The sequence below is a fragment of the Arvicola amphibius genome, chromosome 3 (genome assembly GCF_903992535.2).
Source record: "Arvicola amphibius chromosome 3, mArvAmp1.2, whole genome shotgun sequence".
Classification (NCBI taxonomy): domain Eukaryota; kingdom Metazoa; phylum Chordata; class Mammalia; order Rodentia; family Cricetidae; genus Arvicola; species Arvicola amphibius.
In genome coordinates this window covers 35,724,720-35,746,267 of record NC_052049.1, presented here as the reverse complement: position 1 = coordinate 35,746,267, position 21,548 = coordinate 35,724,720, and the positions used below count along the sequence as shown (strand labels likewise).

The 21,548-nt window shown below is 38.0% G+C and overlaps 1 protein-coding gene across 1 annotated transcript in view; it reads right to left on the bottom strand.

Annotated features, from left to right (window-relative positions):
* Mtrex (Mtr4 exosome RNA helicase) overlaps positions 1-21,548 on the bottom strand; it is a 62,974-nt gene that overhangs the window by 12,627 nt on the left and 28,799 nt on the right. Inside the window, exons 16-23 of the mRNA XM_038321318.1 lie at positions 17,618-17,768; positions 13,386-13,558; positions 12,894-12,962; positions 12,297-12,425; positions 9,324-9,434; positions 4,814-5,002; positions 2,884-3,047; positions 806-911 (exon numbers count right to left, since the gene is read on the bottom strand). Coding sequence (XP_038177246.1) covers positions 806-911; positions 2,884-3,047; positions 4,814-5,002; positions 9,324-9,434; positions 12,297-12,425; positions 12,894-12,962; positions 13,386-13,558; positions 17,618-17,768 — 1,092 coding nt within the window. The remainder of the gene's footprint in view (positions 1-805; positions 912-2,883; positions 3,048-4,813; positions 5,003-9,323; positions 9,435-12,296; positions 12,426-12,893; positions 12,963-13,385; positions 13,559-17,617; positions 17,769-21,548) is intronic.

Here is a 21,548-nt window from a genome sequence, read left to right as displayed (position 1 = left end):
AAAAGCTTATCTTATCAACATGACGGGCAAACAGGGAAAACTACAAAGGATGACAGGGAAGGAGTGCAAACATGCTAACTGCCACGGACAGAGCATCCACTCTGGCCACACAAGTGGAAGACACTGGTTCTGATCTGACCAGGGTAAATGGTCCTCTCTGAATGTACAAATTTGTTCCTTCACTTTCATTTAGGTATCAATTCAAATTCCATACTGGGGAGGGCTTTTCTATTCCTACACATTAAAACAAGAACCTGAAGTATTTTTACCCAGCTTTTCTACTTCTTCACTCACTCACACATAAGCCACTGGATCAAAAGGTATCTCCAGTGTCCAGGTCTATGCACTGTAAACACTGGGTGTTTAATCAATTTTTGTGGAGGGCTGGAGAGGTGGCTTAGAGGTTGAGAGCACAGGCTGCTCTTCCAGTGGTCCTGAGTTCAAATCCCAGCAACCACATGTTGACTCATAACCTCTATAATGAGATCTGGTGCCCTTCTCTGGCATACATAATAATTTTTTTTAAAGAATAAATTTTTGTGGATACTCGATCTTCATATTTGAAAGATTTATGTACAATTATTGCAGAAAAATAAGAGCAATTTTAGAAACATTTCAAAAAGAAGTATGTTAAGTACATTTCATTTAATATATCAAAGTATTTATTATAACTATTCTTTTTGGCATGACATAATGTGACATATAAACATGAACTGAGTCTTATTATTGATGAATATCCATTATACTATTTATTCAAACTAAATGATGTGTGAATAAACAAAGCATACTATATATATAAACTCACATTTTCTTGAAACACAAAACAGCTCAATAGTGCAGTTGCCTGTTCTGCAGAAAGGTCATTGAAAAGCCCATTAAACATCATCTCTGTTAGAAGGAGCTCATCAGCACTAAAGAGAGAATAAATTTCACAAGTCAGAAGATAAAGACATATCTTTAACAGGTAGTTATTAATTAAAATACATAATTTAATCATGAGGAAAAACCAAGGGGTATAAATTTGTAAAGGAAATGGTAAACCTTTCTATGTGTCAACATATAAACAGTACAAGACACACTGTCAGGAAAAATAATACTGCTTAGGACTTTCAAATGGGGCAGGCAGGCTAAGGCTTCTAAACTATTTATAACTTGTAAGGCAGAAACTGGTCATGAAGATGGACTGAAAACTTATTTTCTGAAGTGGGTCTCAACAGCATCTCCTGCTCCATATCATCTTCTACAACTGCGCTGTCCATACAGGCTGCCCTGTGCAAGTGACAACCTCAACTTAACGTACCAAACCGTGTCAACTCCCATGGGCCCTTACCTGTTGAGAGGACTAGATGGGGGCTGGAGGGAATAGAAGGGAGAACTTTGATTGGAATGTAAAATGAAATTAAAAAACTAAATTATTAATTAAAAAATATACACTTTAAAATTCAGCTCTCTATGTTGAGTCACCATTTTAAGCGCTAAATCCTCACACATGGCTAAATGAACACCTTACAGAACAGTGAAGGTACAGAACACTTCAAGCATAGACAAGAATTCCATAGGATAGCTGCTACTTTCCTATCAAGAGATGGAACTAATTGTTTTCTGTTTGAATCCAGGAGCATTTGTGACTCAAATGTAATCAAAAGACTGTGACAGATGTGCTGCTGTACAATTGCTAAGCTGGGTTACAAAACACCATCAGAAAACACGACACAACACCTCACGCCGGCGTCCTAGCCTCCACAGACTCCATGTGATTAGGGCCACCATTCCGAGTCACTCATGTTGTGAAGACACCCAAACTGGCCCATGTGGAAAGAAAGAAAGAGGGAATGGAAGGAAGGTGGGAGGAAGTAGAGAGGAGGATGAGGAGGGAGAGAATAAGCAAGCTCCATCTATTCCAATACTACTCACTTTTTCCTCCTAGTATGTTACTTAATTACCATCTTATTGTGATGGGGGTGGGGAGTGGATATCCTGAACTAGAACCATGTGACCAAACCATTCCTGAATTGCTAACTCAGAACTGACAGTAAAATAACCACTATTTGGAATTATAACAATATGGTGAAAGATTACCCAAGCTAAGAACAACACAGCTATCCTTTAGTATTGTGAGCCCTAGGATTACCTTGTCGTCCCACCCCCAGCCCAAGGCTGCCAGCATCTGAGAATGTTCAAGAGCCTTATAACCTAAGTCAGTCTTCACACACACTATAAAGTCATCTCTCTTACTTACAGCATCTAAGACAACGTAAATATAATGTGAACAGTTGTACTATACTGGCAGGGGACAGGGACTAGGTAAAAGGACAACACATATACATTTACTTTTTTTCCAAAACAATTTTCTGTCTACAAGTGAGCTCAATCTATGGATACAAAATAGAGCTAGTACTGCATTTCCAAATTTAAGTTCCAGCCTAAAATAAGTCAATGTGCTTACTTGAGTAAAACCTGCTCACTTGTGCTCCCTCCCTCCCTCCCTCCCTCCCTCCCTCCCTCCCTCCCTCCCTCCCTCCATACATAAATATATATATATGAACTGGGGTTAAGTGTCAAGGCGAAAAATTTTTAGAAAACAGCATACAAATTGATATATAAACTAAGGTATGATTTGTAAAGTTATAAACATAAATTATATAGAAAGAATCTCAACATACACAAAAAAAGTGTTTCATAGAAAATATAGCAAAAGGCTAGCTAGAAGTACCTACATTAATTACTGAGATTCATGAGTTCTAATTTCTCAACCTCTTGGTCCAAGCTATATATAAAATGGAAAAGCACAGTAACACCGTCCTATTTAAGACAGCTGTTTCCTGACGAGTGTTGTCCACGTGAAACAAAATAACATTTGGCAGTCTCTACAGAACACTTTACCTGCTTATTTCACAAGCCACACGTCCTTTCATCTCTATTACGTCAGAAGACGTAGCAAAGCCCAATCTCCTCAAAACACGTTTGCGACATTTGAGTTCATCCATTTGCAGGACGGTTCTTGCTTTCTTCAATTCTCGCTTTGCAGATTTAATATCTACTGCAATCTAGGGCATACAAAAGTAAAGGCAATTTAATAATAAACTGAGTAGTATAACATAGAAAAAACCCCAAAACACCAAAAAGTAGTTTATAAGGCCACCTGATTGAGAGAGTGTGTGTGCTGTAGGGGTTTAGATGCAATGCCAGGAGAGGAAGGGTGTACCTGAAAATTTCTTCAACACTAGCTAAAATGTTAAACATGTAGAAAATACAAAATACCCACGTTAAAAAAATTAGTTATTTAATACACAGAAACGAATACCTAAAATAAAATGTGCCTTTAGTTTTAAATGAATTTTAAAATCAGAAAATCAGTAAATATTACAGATTTTTTGTGGCAAGAAAATGGCTCCACAAAAATAAGAAAACAGTATTTTAAAAGGAGGATTTAAATGCAGAAAAGAAAACCCAAAGAACACTTAAGGATTAAAAAGATGGAATTTGAACCTCTGAAGCTCTGTATACTGTTAAACCTTAAAGTTCAATGAAGGAGAAATGATGAGGGATGAGCAGTCATGTTTACTCAGGCTACCGTGTGCTGAGTTTCAGAGAGTCCTGTCACTCCTGTGCTCTTCAGTGAGGGTGGGGTGGAGTTCAGGAGCAGAGCACCCGCTTAGTGTGCGTAAGCAAGGTCTGGAGTTCACTCCCCAGAACAAGATAGTAATCTAATAACTGAAATTTTAAAGCAATCCCAAAAGTAACAATATCCTATCTGTATTTTACTGACAAGGCTGAGACATCACTACATAAAGAGGTTAAGGTCTTTAACAGAGCTCCTGAGTGATCCTGATTTAATTCAGCAATTGATAAGAATCTAGAGCTAGAACTGATGAAGTGTTATAATGTTGTACTGTAGGAAGTAGTGATTTCTCTGCTAGATTGCTGCGTGTAAACTAACATAACTATCAGACCTCTCAAAAAAAAAAAAAAAAAAAAAAAGAAATATTCTAGGATTTCTTTGACTGAGATGCCTATATGAGCAGAGCCAAACACTATGGTAAAAACTACAAGAGTCATAAAAACTTAAGTTAGAAAAAGAGCCCAGCCTGGAGGTGGTAGTGCACACCTTTAATCCCAGCACTCAGGAGGCAGAGGCAGGCAGATCTGTGAGTTCGAGGCCAGCCTGGTCTACACAGTAAGTTCCAAAGCTACAGAGAAGCTCTATCCTGAAAATAACCACCACCCCCAAAAAAGAGAGTGAAAGAAAAAAGAGAAAAGAACCCAGCATGCAAGACTATTCTGTACTAAGACCATTTATACCTTGAACACAATGTTGAAATGACACTGTAGGCACACTGAGTGGAATAAAATTATTACCCATTCTACTGTCTTCCTTCAGGTGGCCACTAACAGTATTTACAAAAGTGAGCTATCCTGAATCTCTACTGTACTCTGCTGCCCTAGGTCTCTGTGCGAATCCTAACTTGCTGGCAATGGATGAAAGGCTCCAGCACTTGTGGTTTATTTAAAAGACAGATAGACATTCCCATTCCAGACGATAAAAAGAGAACAAGAAAATAACATATTTAATGAAATACATAAAATTGTTTCTGGGAGCTAGAGAAGTTGGCTTGGTGATAAGGACTTGCTGCTTTTGCAGAAGACCTAAGTTTGGTTCCTCACAGCCACATGGCAGCTCACAACTAGCCATGACTGACTCCAACACCCTCCTCTGGCCTGCTCTAGCACCAGGCATGCATATGGTACATACACATACAGACAAAATTTATACACATAAAAATAAATCTTAAAAAAATTACTTATGCCATACCTGTGCTTTTTTCTCACAAAGTGTATACACGGTTTCCAGATTTGGATCATTGTGAAGTGGATGAGAATACATTCGATGCTCAAAAGCCTCTACTTTCTGAATGACTTTTTTTAGTCCTTGATCTTGAATGCCCATATCATCAATAGGATCTAACAAAGGAACACCATCAGGAAAACGCTTCTGAACTTCCTGAAATAAAAATGTAAAATCCATTAACAAGATGAGACTAAACCACTATTTCCTTTCTTGTCTTTTCTATGTCTATGGCCATAAAAAGGCCTCGACATATATTTTCTCCACTTAAACCAGAGAGCAGTTTACCATGGCATTTGCTTTTTGAAAACTTTCATTTTGAGGGACTGGGGGGGGGGGGGGCAGGATAAAACAGGGTCTTACTTTGCTGCACAGGTTAGGTCAAACTCGTAATCCTCCTGTTCAGCATTCTGAATTCTGAATTACAGACATATTCTACCACAGTCTGAAAATTCCTTTTCAATTGCTATGCTAAAAATAACCACTTACAGAATATATTATAATCCACTAATATAAATAGCATTGTAGTGTAATCCATTAGTTCTGGGCATGGCATGACTTTACTGGTAAAAACCACTTCTGTATATTTACGTCACTGTAACATCTTTTCATCTTATGTAACTATATTTCCTATCATTTATGTGGGAAATTCAATTTTTACATTATTTGGAGGCATGGGTTTTTTCTAGATAGGACACTACTGAGCTAAAAATGAAATTTTTAAAAAGCCTCCTTTTGCTAACTTTGTCACGATTCCTGATGAGATCATTGATATGGGATTCCCTCTGTATGCTGTGAACACCACTGGTGAATAAAGAAACTGCCTTGGCCTGTTGATAGGGCGGAACTTAGGTAGTTGGGAAAAACTAAACTGAATGCTGGGAGAAAGGAGGCAGAATCAGAGAGAAGCCATGATGCCCTGCCGGAGACGGATGCTGAAACATTAGCAGGTAAGCCACAGCTATGTGGCAATACACAGATTAATAGAAATGGGTTAAACTGATATGTAAGAGTTAGCCAATAAGAAGCAAGAGCTAATAGGCCAAGCAGTGATTTAATTAACAGAGTTTATGTGTGACTATTTCAGGGCTAAGCAGACAGGAACTAACTAACAGCCTATTACAACAGATCATGAGTTCAGAGAATGGATAGCTCACTGGCTGGTTATTCCACCCACTAGAATTCAGTGTTGGTGACTTTGAAGGGCAGATAAGATCAGAATAGTTAGGAACTGTTCCACATGCACTGGGCCCTGGGTTCCATCCTAAGTATGGTAAACACAGAGTAGTACAGACTAGCTTAGTGGTGGTGTGCACTTGTAGTCCTAGCTACTTGGGATGCTTAAGCGTAGAGTTTACTTGAACTCAGGAGTCTGAGATCAACCTAATTAACACACTGAGGCCTTATCTCAGAAAAGGAAGCACAGAAAGAGCAAAACCGGCTTTCTCTGCTCCATCTTCTGCAATGACTCAATGGTAATGGTAGGAATGAATGGATTTGCCATACCGAGTGCCTGGTCACGGGGGCTGCCTTCAACTCCGGCAAAGTAAGACACTGTTGCTATCAATGACTCATTGATACATTATAGTTGGGCCCACGTTTGTGATGGGTACAAACAACCACTCAAGACTTGTCAGCAATGCCTCCTGCACCATCAACTTCTTAGATCCCCTGACCAGGGTCGTCATCACACCTTTGGCACGACTTATGACCATGATCTAGTCATTGCTGCACTCAGAAGACCGTGCATGACCCCTCAGGGAACCTGTGGTGTTGCCCAGAACATCATCCCTGCATCCACTGGTACTGCCAAGGCTGTGGGCAAGGTCATCCCAGAGCTGAGTGGGAAGCTCACTGGCACGGCTTTCTGTGTTCCTACCAGAAATATATCCACTGTGGCTGACATGCTGCCTGGAAAAAGCTGCCAACTATGCTGACCTCAAGAAGATGAAGAAGGCATTGAAGGGCTCATTAAAGAGCATCCTGGGCGCCAGGCAGTGGTGGTGTACACTTTTAATCCCAGCACTCGGGAGAGAGAGGCAGGAGGATTTCAGTGAGTTAGAGGCCAGCCTGGTCTACAAGAACTAGTTCCAGGACAGGCTCCAAAGCTACAGAGAAACCCTGTCTCGAAAAACCAAAAGAGAGAGAGAGAAAAAAAAAGCATCCTGGGCTATGATGAAGACCAGGCTGTCTCCTGAAATTTTAACAGTGAGAGATGCCTACTCTTCCACCATTGGTGCTGGGACTGGCACTGCCTTCAACTAGAATTCTGTAAAACTCATTTCCTTAAATCACAACAAATGTGCTACGGAAACGGTGGCCTCGAGGCCTGTATGTCCTCCAAGGAGTAAAAACCTTGGCCCACCCATTCCAGCAAAAACAGAGAGGAAGAGAGGCCCTTGGCATCTGAGGAGTCCGTGCTACTTACTATTCAGCCCCCAACTGAGCATCTCTCTGCAGTTTCTACTCCAGACCCTGAGAACAAGGTGGGGGGGGGGGTAGAGAGCCTTACTCTCTTGAATATCATCAACAAAGTTCACTATACCCCTCCCCCAACATACACACAAAGAATAAAAACAAAAAATGCAAAGGGTTCAGAAACGTGAATACTGCGATCAGAAATAAGCTAGTAATCCAAGTTGTTTCAAGAAACTGCTTGCTTTGTGCATACAGCAATTACCAGACAGGTTTGTTCAAAAGGGAGGGTGTGTCATTACTAAGTCATATAATCTTATTCATGAACTTGAATATTAAGAAACTGAGCTATAGGTTGAAGTATAAAGACAGAGCAATACTAATCTTTTGTTTTGTTTTTGTTTTTCAAGACGGCTGCTCTGTAGACCAGGCTGGTCTTTCTCTGGCTCCCAAGTGCTGGGATTAAAGGCATGCACCATCATGCCCAGCTAAAATGTACAAAGAGGCAAAGAGGACTCTAGTCCTTCACATGAAAGAGTTCTTCTGGCACACACATCTGCAGCTCTTCCTGCCTTGTGAACAGGGACTGAGAAAACCAAGAGAACCAGCCTATCCCGTGTGGACAGGAAACATGACATCTGTGAGGGTCCTACGGGAAGCTAAGGTCAAAGCAGAGCATGGCCTATACCAGGGTGTTTCAGCAAGTAAGACAAACCTGGGAGCTGGTAATTGATCTCAAAAAAAAAAAAAATTCATTCCAATTTACGTTTAAACAGAAAAATACAAGCTTATTTCTAAAGAACAAGGTAATCATTTTTCCCCAGACAACAGCAGTATTTATGCTAACTAAAAAATCAAGTGTTTTTCTGTTCAGTTATGGTATTATTATAAGTTATTAGAAAACAATTCATTGAAATGCTATATTTCATTTTACTTCCAAGATCTATTTATTTGCTAACAAACTGGTTCACTACAGTTCTTTTTCTTTAAGAATATTTTCTTGCTGGGCGGTGGAACGCACGCCTTTAATCCCATCACTTGGGAGGCAGAGGTAGTCAAATCTCTGTGAGTTCAAGGCCAGCCTGGTCTACAAATGCAAGTTCCAGGACAGGCTTCAAAGCTACAGATATTCCAAAGAATATTTTCTTAGAATAATACATCTCCATATTTTTATTTATTTATTTTAATTTTCAAGAAAAGCACACATTTTAGAAGCCTATGGATCACAACTTAAAAGTTTGTACTCTAAGGGCTGGAGAGATGTTTCAGCAATTAAGAGCATTTGTTGCAGAGTACCCAGGTTCAATTCTTAGTAGCCACATGGTGATTCACAACCATCCATTCTTCCAGTTCCAGGGGACCCAACTTCCTCCTCTGACCTTCACAGGCATGTTTACATGCATTCAGGCAAAATACTCAAATGGATAATAATAAAAAAAAAAATCTTTAAAAAGATTCCTACTCTAAAATGAAAGCAATGTATTTACCATTGTTTTCTCAAATTCTAGACAGCCTCTCTGTATAGTAAAGTATATTAATTGCTATTCAACTGTTTTTAGTCAATTTTTTCATTTATTTCTAGCAGAAAATAAAAATTTTGAAAGTTGTGTTTTTCCTACTGAAAAAGCATTTATTTTAATTAATTAATTTATTTATTTTGACTTTTTTGAGATAGGGTTTCTCTGTGTAACCGCCTTGGCTGTCCTGGAACTTGCTCTGTAGACCAGGCTGACCTCAAACTTACAGAGATCTGCCTGCCTCTGCCTCCAAGTGCAAGGATTACAGGTGTACACCACCACCACCCATTCAAAAATAAAGCATTGTAATGAATAAAAAATCCTATTTCTTATAGAACAGTGAAGATGAATAGTGCAGTTTGAGTCTTCCTTTGTTATATAGATCGATGCCATGCTCAGAACAGATCTTCAATGACTCGTTTTATGAAGCAAACTCATTATGTGTTTATAGTTTGTCTGAAATATATTTAAAATCCTCTCAGTCATTTTTAGGTAAATCCTATTTATGTAAGATTTATATTTAAGTTCTAAACTAACATACATACCTGTATGGACTTTAAAACACTCTGTCTGTTGTCCACAGGCCGAAGGTCTTTCGGGATGTAAAGCCTAACAGTGCTGATGGCAGACAAGAGATGCACCAAAACTGGGACAACCTACAAAATGTTAGAGGAGACAACAGATGATTTCCACATTTCCAGTTATGTCCTACATATGTCCAAAGGAAGTAGTATTTATAGTATTTCACAGATGAACTGCTTACCATGAAAGCCTAAATCCTAGTATGTAAAAACTACCGCAAATCTTAATAGTCACTTAATAGTTACATTAAATAAAGACCCTCTCTTCAGAGTCTAACGTATTTATGTCTGTATTCTCACTACTTGGCGCCTTTAGAAACATTAGCACTATGGATGAATGCCCTGTGTCAGAGGGTTAGAGAGCCCAGGAAAAAACATATGGTTCTAGATGGAGTGAGATGGGGAAGAAGAAAGGACTCTTTAAAGAGGAGGAAACACATCCTCTTATACATCATCTTCCAGAAAACACATCTGAAAACTTTTCCCCATGCTTTCTCCAGTTAAGTATGCCTTCCCTCACCAACAAATACATTTTGCTTCTTTGACTGCTATAATCTGGAGGCCTAAATACATGAGCAGCAAGGCAACCATTTCCTAGGCTCACATCTGTCAGTACTTAAGTCTTCCAGAGCCATACTATATTTATACTTATGGACCCCAAAAAGACTTACTGCCTTATTGACAACAAAGACCTGCACAGGCAAAAAGACGTGAGTAAAGCACTGGCCATCTTCAGTGGAAGTAGTATGATGCTTTATTACACATTCTATACTCAAGATCACCTGTGTTTGAAATCAGCCTTCAGGTAGCTCCAGCATCCTGGACAAACTACCTAACTTTTTCTGTGTTTCAACTCCCTCATCATAAAATGTGTTAAATTATTATGCATAAAATAGTTCAGTATGTATCCTTAAGTTTAGGAAAAGGAATGCCTTAAGAGTTCCCTAATTAGAAATATGCAGTTTTAAGGCCAGAGAAATGGCTCAGTGTGTAAATGGTTCAGTGTGGACTGCTTCTGCACAACCTCCTGTAACGCTAGCTCCAGGAGATATAACACCCTTTTCCATCCTTCACAAGCAACTGCACTGGCACGCACACTCATGTGTTCAGTGTACACAAAACTAAAACATAAATCTTAAAAATAAAACCCAGGAAGATTTCTAGTTAGGGGTCTAAGGCTTCAAAATGAAATAAATAGGTTTCATGTGTGCAAGCATGACCCTGAGTTTTGTTTCCAGCACCCATGTAAAAGCTGGCACAGAGCCAGGTGCTTGTAATATCAGTGCTGAAGAGGCAGAGGCAGGAGGATCCCTGACATTTCTGGATCAGTGAGCCTTATGTTCAGTTGAGAGACTGTCTTAAAAAATATGGTAGAGCAAGCTGTGCGGTGGTGGTACATGCCTTTAATCCCAACACTGGCAGGTGGTGGATCTCTGTGAGTTCGAGGTCAGCCTAGTCTACAAGAACTAGTTCCAGGACAGGCTCCAAAGCTACAGAGAAGCCCTGTCTCGAAAAACAAACAAACAAACAAACAAACAAGGAGGTGTCTATCCTATACTCACCTCTATCCACATACAAACATATGAACACATGTAACACACACACACACACACACACACACACACACACACACACACACACTAAACTGCCCGTTTTCACTAATTAGGGAACAGACTGTTAAACAGTAAGTGACCTAGAATTACACAGGCCAATGTTTGAGTATCTAACTTATGTTGGATGGATTCTATGACAAACAGCACCATATATTTGTCATCCTGGGAAGCCCTTTTTTCTAGGGAACGTGACTAAACATAGTTTTCTAAGTGTTGACAAGACTGTCTGCACCCTGACTCTACATTCCCATTCACTTCAGCTTCCTTCCATGACAGGACAGTATAGACTGAAATAACTAGAATTTTAAAGCATCATTAGCAGCAGAGGAAAGAGCCTGAGTTAGTGCAAGGTTTACTGAAGACTTCCCTGAAGAGGCTTTTTACTGAATTAAACCTAAAGTCAACAGGACTTCTGGTACCAAGTAAAAGAGGTGGGCTTTATAAAACTGGGGCCTATAAACAATGAAAGACAGCAACGAGGCTTCAGCTAACATGCTAGTACAAATAAACAACATGGAAGTCCACTTCTATAGTAATAAATATAGCCAGATTTACTACCAACATCGTCCTGAGAACAGAGACCCATGAGATGAGTGTCACACATCTGCTCTGTCCAGTTACAGTAGCTTCTAAGGTCCTTCAGGTACAAAATATGCACCAAAGGAGGAATTCTAGCCTCTTTTACAGTTAGGCAGTCAGCAGGTGCAGTAAGTGCCGGGAAACTAATAAAAATGTCTTTTTTATGGTAGAATTCTAGAGAACAAACTAGAACACTGAAGAATAGATATCAAAAGGTAGGCAGTATTCAGAATTACAGACTTCTAACTCATTTAAAAACAGTCAATATTAAATTGTCTTTAAACATTGCCAATTCCTAAAATGATTTATTGGTCCAAATAAACAATGGCAGATTTTATTTCCTAGAAACCAAGTTTACTATAACACATTTCCTAAAAAACCTAGTAAATATACCATATTATTTACAAACAAAATTCTAGCATGATGTTAAGCTTCAGACAGTTAGAATCTATGTAATAAGATTTTACTAATAATTATCTTACTTATACCAATATAAAAATAGAAGGTATATAGCTCAATGGTGAACACTTGCCTAGCATGCATGCATCATGCACAGGACCTTGAGAGCAAGCCCTACTAATTGGGAGAAAAACGCCCAGAGCAAACAAGTGAGTACTTCATATGGTAAGACAAGTGTTCTTGAAATTAATTTTTCTTTCATCTCGTCTTTTTCAAATGTGTTACCTAGACTACATCACTTTAAGAAAGCTTATATAATAAATCTGAAGATGAAAAGCTCACAGACCTGCATCTCTCCTTTCTCGTCAGGTTTTGCTGGCTTTGCTGCCTCAGTTGCAGAATTTTTCAGGCTCTCTTTGCTGCAGCGCAGCAGCACTTCCACCACATACAAAGGGTCCAGTTCTCCAGAATTAGGCTAGGAAAGCAGATACAACAGGCAAGTGTGTTAACTCTGTGTGTGAACAAGGCTATTTTCTCAAAATTTAGCAATACTACACACACAGCTCAGAAAATGCTCACTGCATAAGGCTGTCTCTGTGTCCCTCAAAGCACTCTTGCCAATGGCAAAGCAAAAGAGTAACTCAGATGCTTATTAATTCTAACTTAATATTATCATCATGACTACTTGTAACATCAAATATCACTTGCAAATTTCCAATTAGTGTGCAAAAATTAGAAAACCAACAAAATCAGTAAGGCATCAAAAATCTAGCTCTATGAAATAAAATATGATCTTGTTAATTTGTTAAAAGAGTGACTACTCTTGAAATTAATATTATTATTTAGTTAATAGGTTAACAATCTGATAGATTCAACAAGGAGAAATGTGAACTCATGAAATTAGAACCCCCCCCCCCCATAACTCTTCAAGGGCAAAGTTTACCTTAACGTTTGATTTTTTTGAGAAATTCACTACTACACCCCAGCCAAAATCATCTCCTTCATTTTTCACCTGAAAACAAAACAAGGAACCAAATAAAAAGTTTTTATATTGAATATACAATTATACCCTGCTATATCTACTTACAACACTAGATTCACCAGCTCTCAGAACTGCCACAATAGGAACCTCTCAACTGGAAAACAAATGCAAAAACACAATGCTCTTCTCAGAAAGTTAAGTATTTTATATCTAATGATTTGAGACTTAAAACTGGCTCATTTTAGATAGCATTCCATAATTAGAAAACTGAAGTGTTGCTAGAAGCCTTAATGCAGCAAACACCTAAACTGGGACAATGTCAAACAGGTGAAATGATGGATCCTAATCACATCCTATAGCAGGAACATTTTGCCAATATAAATAACAGTCTTTAATCAAAACATTTTAAGATATTGTAATATATACATAATTTATTCAGAAACCATGGCATACCTTTACCAAGCGACCTGGCTGTAGAAATGGTAAGCAGTATTTTGGCTTATGAATATATTCTTCAATCTCTTTTCCCAGTTTGGCAAGTTGTTGTCTAATCTTATAATAGATAACCACATTTTCTTCATTGGGGATCACTATTTTATTATACTGCTCTTCTGAGTTCTTGACCTCTGTAAATAAAGCACAGACAAAGCTATAAAAATATATGCATAGTTCACATACATTACACCCAAGATTACTTTTCTACTATGATTCTACAGAACAAAGCCAGTCACCAAGATTCTATAAGTAGGAATTGTCTCGTCTACCTTGTCTCTATTAAGAGTCACTCCATTGTCTTTCTGTAGCCATTATCCTCTGTACGTATGATTCTAGTGCGTATGATTCTACTCCCTACTCTGCCCTTCTAGCATTAAGCTCCTTTCCAAAAGCCCTCCATTATACCTTCAATCAGTGTTAAAACACTCACTTGACCATTTCAGTTGGTGATATGTGCCCGACATTTACTCTTCAGCTACTGTCCAAGGTGCTATAATAAATATTCATGGAGAGTCTTTGAAAATGTTTTCAACTCAACCATGAGTCTCGAGTTGCTGGGTCATGTGGTAATTCTCCATTAAACCAAAGGAAGTTTTCAACAGTTTTCTACAGTAACATACCATTTTGTTGTGGTATTATTGATCCCAGTTAGTATGTGGTTTTGAACTGTATTTCTCAGCAATGATGCTCAGCTTCCAACTATGTGCTTTTTACCATTTCTTTATGGTTTATTATTAGTTTATTAAACCCAGGGTCATGCACATGCTAGAAAAGAATACAACCATTAAGCCACACCCCTAGTCCGTTTGTTCATTTTAAACCAACTGTCTTTTGTTGAGTCCTAAGAGTTTATTGTACATTCTATCTATGCTGTTTGAGTTTTCTAGTTTCAGCTCATAACTTTTGAATTCATTCTTGTTCATAATGTGAGGTAAGGTCTCAACTTCATTCTATAGTTATTCTGTGCAAAACCCATACACAATAGCTGTATGAACTTATAGTGGACTATATTCTTTTCTTTGGATTTATATCGAACTTTTCTTTAACCTGTATGCTTCAAATTTTTAACTGAAGAAAAGAGGGGGTAAAAATAGTATACATAACTCACAGATCTTTCCTAGAGATTAAGCAAAACAATATATAGAATATTCCTAGATGACAGTTTAACACAGTAACCAGGAAGGGTGCTGCAGCTCTATTATTAGTCATTTATTATCTTCACACTTTGCAGAGTGCTCCCTAAGACAGATGGTCTTTTGTGTTCCTGGTTACTTTTATATGTACAGAAACTAAATTTAATTCACTAAAGACTAGAATAACAAACAGCACACACGATAGAAGGAGATTTCCGGGCGGAAGGAGGACCTTGGCAGTTTATAGAAGGGGTGACAAGAAGGCTCAGTGGCGGAGTGCTTGTGTGTAACCATGAGGACCCATGACAGGCACTCTGCAACCCAGTGTTACAGGGTAGAGACAGATGGATCCTTGAGGCTTGCTGCTCAGCCAGGCTAGCCTAAAAAGACAAATCCTATCTGAAAAATAAGGTAGGGCCAGGAAGATGGCTCAGCAGATAAAGGTATGTGCCACTAAATCCGATGTGCCTAAGTTCAATTCCCAACATGGTGGACCCATGTCCCCCACATGTATTCCAGGACATGTGTACTGCACTCCCAGAATAAAGTAATCGGAGAAAAGAAGAAAAATGTGGAGGGCTATGGAGATAGTTCAATCGGCAAGAATGCTTGTTCCACACACATGATGACCCGAGTTTGGATCTAACATCGACATAAAACACTAGGTACGGCCACTCATGCCTGTAGTCCAGTGATATGGGAGAGAAACAGAGATCACTTGGGCATAAGGGCCACCAGCACAGCAGAAGTCGTGCTCCAGGTGCAGTGGCAGAAGCAGTCTCAAGGGAGTGAGTGAATAGCGCTAAGAGGAGGACACCTGATGCCCACCTCTGGCCTCCACACACGCTTGTATATACCAACACATGCACACACCAACAAACAAGAAAGTTGCCTATGTGGCCCCTATTGAAACCATCTAATTCAGTTTAAGGACAGGACAGCAGTTCCTCTTTAATTCTTTGGGTGACACGTTCCAAGACCCCACAGTACATGCTTGAAATCACAAATAGTACAAAAATCCCTTGACTGTTCTATGAGTATAGTCTCCATCTCTCAGTATGTTGCACTATATTTACCTATGTAATATGTCCTAAAATTATAAACTTGCTACTAATTTTTTAAGGTGTTTCAAAAATTTACACTTTGCTTATGAAAATTTAAGTAAAAGTAAAGCTTAAACTCAGCTAGGGGGTTCTGGTGGGTAAAGCTGTTCACTTCCCAAGTCTGATGATGTGAGTTCAATCCCCAAGACCCATGTGGTGGGCGGAAGAACTCAACTACCAAAAGTTGTCATCTGACCCTCAAATGTGTGCCATGGCTGGACACACACCTGACAGACAAGACACAGGCAGACACACACATATGAGTGGGCACGCACACACACACGCACAATGAAGGTAATTTAAAAAAAAAAAAGACACCCAGCTAGCTCAATTTTTGTTAGCTACCTTGTTATGTCTATGTTGTAAACTCATTAAAAAGGAAAAAGTCATGCTTTCAAAAAATAAACAAACAAAAACAGCACTGGTTGATATCGAGAATCCCAATTTCACCACCAATTAAATGTGTACAATTTGATTTCTCTGGACTCTCAATTTTTACAACTCTAAAATGATGGCAAAGATCCTTCCAACATCAATGTATAAGTTGAAGAACCTTTGTTAAACTAAAGCCACAAGTATTAAGAATAAAAGAAATGGGGTGTCACTGCAGTGTTGGTGAATATTCATGTGTTCACGTGTGTGAAAAGGGAAAATATCTGTAAGGAGGGACAATAAACTTGTTTTCATGTTCAAGTAAATTTACCTCTCTAAGATTGGCATTATACTTCATTTAATCTGGGTTACTTTAAAAATCACTGAGTACCCTCTATAACAGTGACAGAAAGAAATCTCTAACTTGCCTTTATTAAATAAATCATTAAATCATTTTGATTTATAAAATAATATGTACTCTTAAAAAATCAAATTTTCATTTGGTACTTAAATTTTCAAAGGACAGAATTACTAGAAAATGTAAAGCATGTAACAGCTATGTATAGGGTTTTTAATGAATAATATCAATTTTAAATACCACAATTAGTATAAAAGTGCACATTAAGAAAGCAAAGTACAAAAACTATGAATTAGTATTTGTGGTTGTATAGCTGTTCCTGTAAGAATATTTTGAAACTTCTCAATTCAAAACCAAATTAAAATACTGTATTTTCCTAATCATTCCCGAGGTTATAGCATTCTTTGTGTGTGTGCATATCATATGTGTGTGTTAGGGGTGCACGTGCAAATGTGTGCATGTGCTTCAAAGCCAGAGTTGATGTTCCTTCCTCTATCGCTGACTTCTCTTTATATTTTAAGACATGGACTCATAATGAATGGAGTTCATTATGAACTAGCTAGCTAAAGTGGCCAGTCAGTAAACGTTAGGGAATCCACCTGCCTTCTAGTAAATAAAACAAACCAACCATAGATGCCAGGATCCCAATTCAAGTCCTCGTGTGTGTACAGTAGGTACTCTACTAACTGAGCCGTCTCCCCAGCCTGTTACAGCATCTTCTTGTGAGATGTCAAGAATAATATATCTTATATATCAAATTTTATATTGAGCTTTTTGTTACATGATTATTCAAAGACATGAAATTTTGGATAAAAATATTTATTAAAATCACAAATTAGGACTGGAGAGATGGCTCAGCAGTTAGGAGCATTGTCTGCTCTTCCAAAGGTCCTGAGTTCAAATTCCCAGCCACCACATGGTGGCTCACAACCATCTGTAATGAGGTCTGGTGCCCTCTTCTGGCCTGCAGGCATACATGCAGACAGAATATTGTATACATAATAAATATTAAAAAAAACCCACACAAATTACACTGTGGTTAATGTAACTAGAATTGTCAGAATTATCTACATTTATTTTGAATATTCTAGTCTATAAACACAGAATACATTTCCACATTTTTTATCTTAATGGTCATGATTTGCTTTACTAGGAAAAAAAAGAGGATCAAAACAACGAGTAAGGCAGTCCCATCCAGTTGAACAAATAAAATTTTACACTTACTCTCTACTACTCCTGGAATGGCTCTGTAATGCTGAAACTGGTAGAAGGATTTTTCCAGCATGTACTCAGGATTAATTTCTTCTACTCGTAATAAGTTCAAAACCATGTTATAGGTCAGATGGAAAGCACTATTCAGAGGATCAGCTGAGCCCTTAAAGAAAAAGCATGACAAATTTATACATTTCTGAAATAAATTTACACAAGACATTTAATATACTTAATAATTTATCCTATACTAACAAATACAGGAATATACAAGCTCTATTTTGGGGGAGGATGCACCAAAGCAAAGTGATAAAATGGTTAAAGTAAAGGGTGAATGAAATCAGTAGGAATAAAAGCAGTAGGCTGTATGTAAAATATACTAAGCTCTCTCTCCTTCCAAGCACAAAGAAGGATTGCCTTTCTGGTCTCCCAGTGGATAGAATCAATAAATGTGGCAGAAAATGACATGTCACTTTCTGACCATGTGTTTAACTGCTGGTAGGAAAAGCTATATTCTCCTTCCTGGTGATGCTGACACTCCATCTGGCTGGCTCTTTAAGGATGCTAAGCAGAATCTGTTCTAATAACCTGTGAAGAGCATGGAGCAGGTCAGAGACATAAATAAACCTTAGGCTACAAGGTTGAGGCTAGTGACTACAGCACAACCTGCTGTGTCATGACAAAATATACTAATATTTCTGAGTGGTATCTGGATAAAATAATACACTGGGAATTTGTGAAATAAAGATGCTAATATAGGGGCTGGAGAGATGGCTCAGAGGTCAAGAGCATTGCCTGCTCTTCCAAAGGTCCTGAGTTCAATTCCCAGCAACCACATGGTGGCTCACAACCATCTGTAATGGGGTCTGGTGCCCTCTTCTGGCTTGCAGGCATACACACAGACAGAATATTGTATACATAATAAATAAATAAATAAAATATAAAAAAGATGCTAATATATTTCCCACATTACAAATCTTTCTCTGTACTTTGGTAAATCCTTTTCACCTCCATAATGAATTTGTTACCAAAGAAGAGACAGGCTAACAACTAGACACTATTTTGCTGTGGATTTTTTACTGTAGAAAACTGTTAACTTGCACCAAAATTTTTATTCAAAATCTTCCTCAATTTCTAAGCTCACACTGTGTAGCAGCAGCTCTTGAGAAGCCTTTTTTTCTTTATAAAATACTTTGCAAGCGTGAAAGCAATTGTATATCCATACAGAAGAATCACTAAATTATTTTGGATTCTTTTCTCAGCTCATTAACCCACTTCCATTCTTGGGAGTGCTTTTTCCTTTCTTAGTAAGTGGTATCTGTTTCTCTTCCATGCCTAACTTTTTCCCCATCTCTCCTCAAGGTGGCTACCAGGATTTTCACATAACATAAAGAATGAGCATTTTTCTCTTAAACACCCATAAACTAGTTGCAACTGTTTGAAAAGATGAAATCCTTAGAAGATGCACACTGAAACGCAACTGTTACTATTTATGCCACACAGCACTAACTGGCGTATAAATAAATTGAACAAATGCTGTTAGAGTACTTATTGGCCAACTACTGGGACTTCAGAATTTTAAATGTATAAGAGAGAAATTTCTGAAGGATAGTACATACTTTTACTCAAGTTTTGGATGAAGTATTCCTAACTAACTAACTAACTAACTAAATAAATAAAAGGCGAGAGCTACCTGCACTAGGGTACCAGCTATGATGTTTCTAAAACTCTGATTTTATCTACTTTAAAAAGAAGGTCCCCAAAAAAACAAACAAAAAAAAAAAAAAAAAAAAAAAAAGAAGGTCCCAAACAGGCAATGTTAACAGGAAACCTATATTCATGGAAAAGAAATGCAATTTTTTAAAATATTTATTTATTATGTATACAATATTCTGTCTATGTAGATGCCTGCAGGCCAGAAGAGGGCACCAGACCTCATTACAGATGGTTGTGAGCCACCATGTGGTTGCTGGGAATTGAACTCAGGACCTTTGGAAGAGCAGGCAATGCTCTTAACCACTGAGCCATCTCTCCAGCCCAAAGAAATGCAATTTAAAACAACTTCAGTACTTTGAAATTCTACAAATTAGACCCTGCCTTTAATTTTCTGGCTTTTTTCCTTATTACTTTCTCTATGAAATCTGGACTTAAATAAACAGCAAATACTTATTCCAGCTCATCTGAGTGTTCAGTGCCTTGACCCCTAAAATGGCATTCCACATCCATATGAACCATGCCCTTATTAACCACTTCTTTTCTAATTTAAATGATAAGAAATATGGTGATACCATTTATTCTAACTTGCATAGAAAGGATAGCAACTTAAATTCCAATTTATAAGTTAGTTCTTCTGCTTTATTTCTCCTTTTAAGTCAACTACTGTAGATGCTTTCTCCGGTGTACTTTAGGCTAATATTTAGCTCATCCTTCTTATTAAATGGCTCATTGAACCATGTTTGGGATTAGTAGTTACCATCCTAAACACCCTGGGTTCAATTTCTTTTATGATGCTGCCAACTAAATAAATATTCCTAAATATAATTCCATTATGATTCATGATTTTGTTAAGCCGTAAAATATGACAAGCAAATTTCCTACATTCAGATACTGAAATCAGTCACACACTTTATACCAAACTTTGTATTTTCTGTTTATAAAACAGATGAAAAATGACAGAGAAACAGACTATTTTAAAAAACTAGTAACTTTTCACTTATCAATAAATTTATCTGTCTGGTAGAGTTGAAGATTCAGTCTTGCATAATTTTCATGAAGAACTAAAGTTATGTGGCTCTTTATGAACAGGCTTTCAGGGTTAGAGAGATGGCTCAGAGGTGAAGACCATTTGCTGTTCTTCCAGAAACTGGGATTCAGTTCCCAGCACCCACACTGGATAGCTCTTACCCACCAGGGACTCCATTTCCAAAGATCCAGCCCTCTTATGGCCTCAGGTACTTGCAAAGAGGTGGCACACATACATTCATGCAGGCACACATATGACACAAGCACACACATCTTTGATGATAATAGTATTACAAGTATTAATCACTGACACTGAAAATTAGATACCATAAAGATCATAAAGTGACAAATGCCTATAGTCTCAGCACTCAGAAAGCTAATTCAGGAAGGACAGTTCAACAGTATGAGACCTTGTTTCAGAAAATGAACTGCCAGTTGGATGCAGATATGATCAAGACACATTTTATAATATATAAAATAATCAAGAATAAATAAAAAATAATTTTAAAAAATGCTACTGGACAGGCAGTGGTGGCGCACGCCTTTAATCCCAGGAGGCAGATCTCTGTGAGTTCGAGGCCAGCCTGATCTACATGAGCTAGTTCCAGGGAAGGCTCCAAAGCTACAGAGAAACCCGGTCTCAAAAAACAAACAAACAAACAAACAAACAAAAAAAGCTACCATATACCATCTGACGTTCATATACAGAACGATGAACTTTGACATCACTCACATAAAAATGAAGAATATACACACTTTTATCTATTTTTGCTATAGTATACTGTATTTCAAAATTTTCAAATAGTTCCTAAGTGTTAAAAGGTAAACAGCATATTTCATAGACACTAACAAAACTATCATAACATGCTAAAGCTTCAGTTAAAGAAGCTAATGAGCTGGCAATTAATACTGTGCTTTTAGTTGATGTTACATTTCTATTTCATTGGGGCTTTCATAACACCTAAGTGGAGAAGGAAAGCAACCAATGCCAATTTACTTAAGAAGTTTTTTTTAAAGGCCAGTTGTGGTGACACACACCTGTAATCTAGCAATTAGGAGATGGAGAAAAGAGGATCAAGACAAGTTTGAAGCAATACAGCAAGTCTGAGGATGACCTAGACTTACTTCATGAGGCCCTGCCTAAAACAAAACGAACAAAAAACCCAGACTATCCAAAATTCACAATGAATGCCAGCTAGATGGC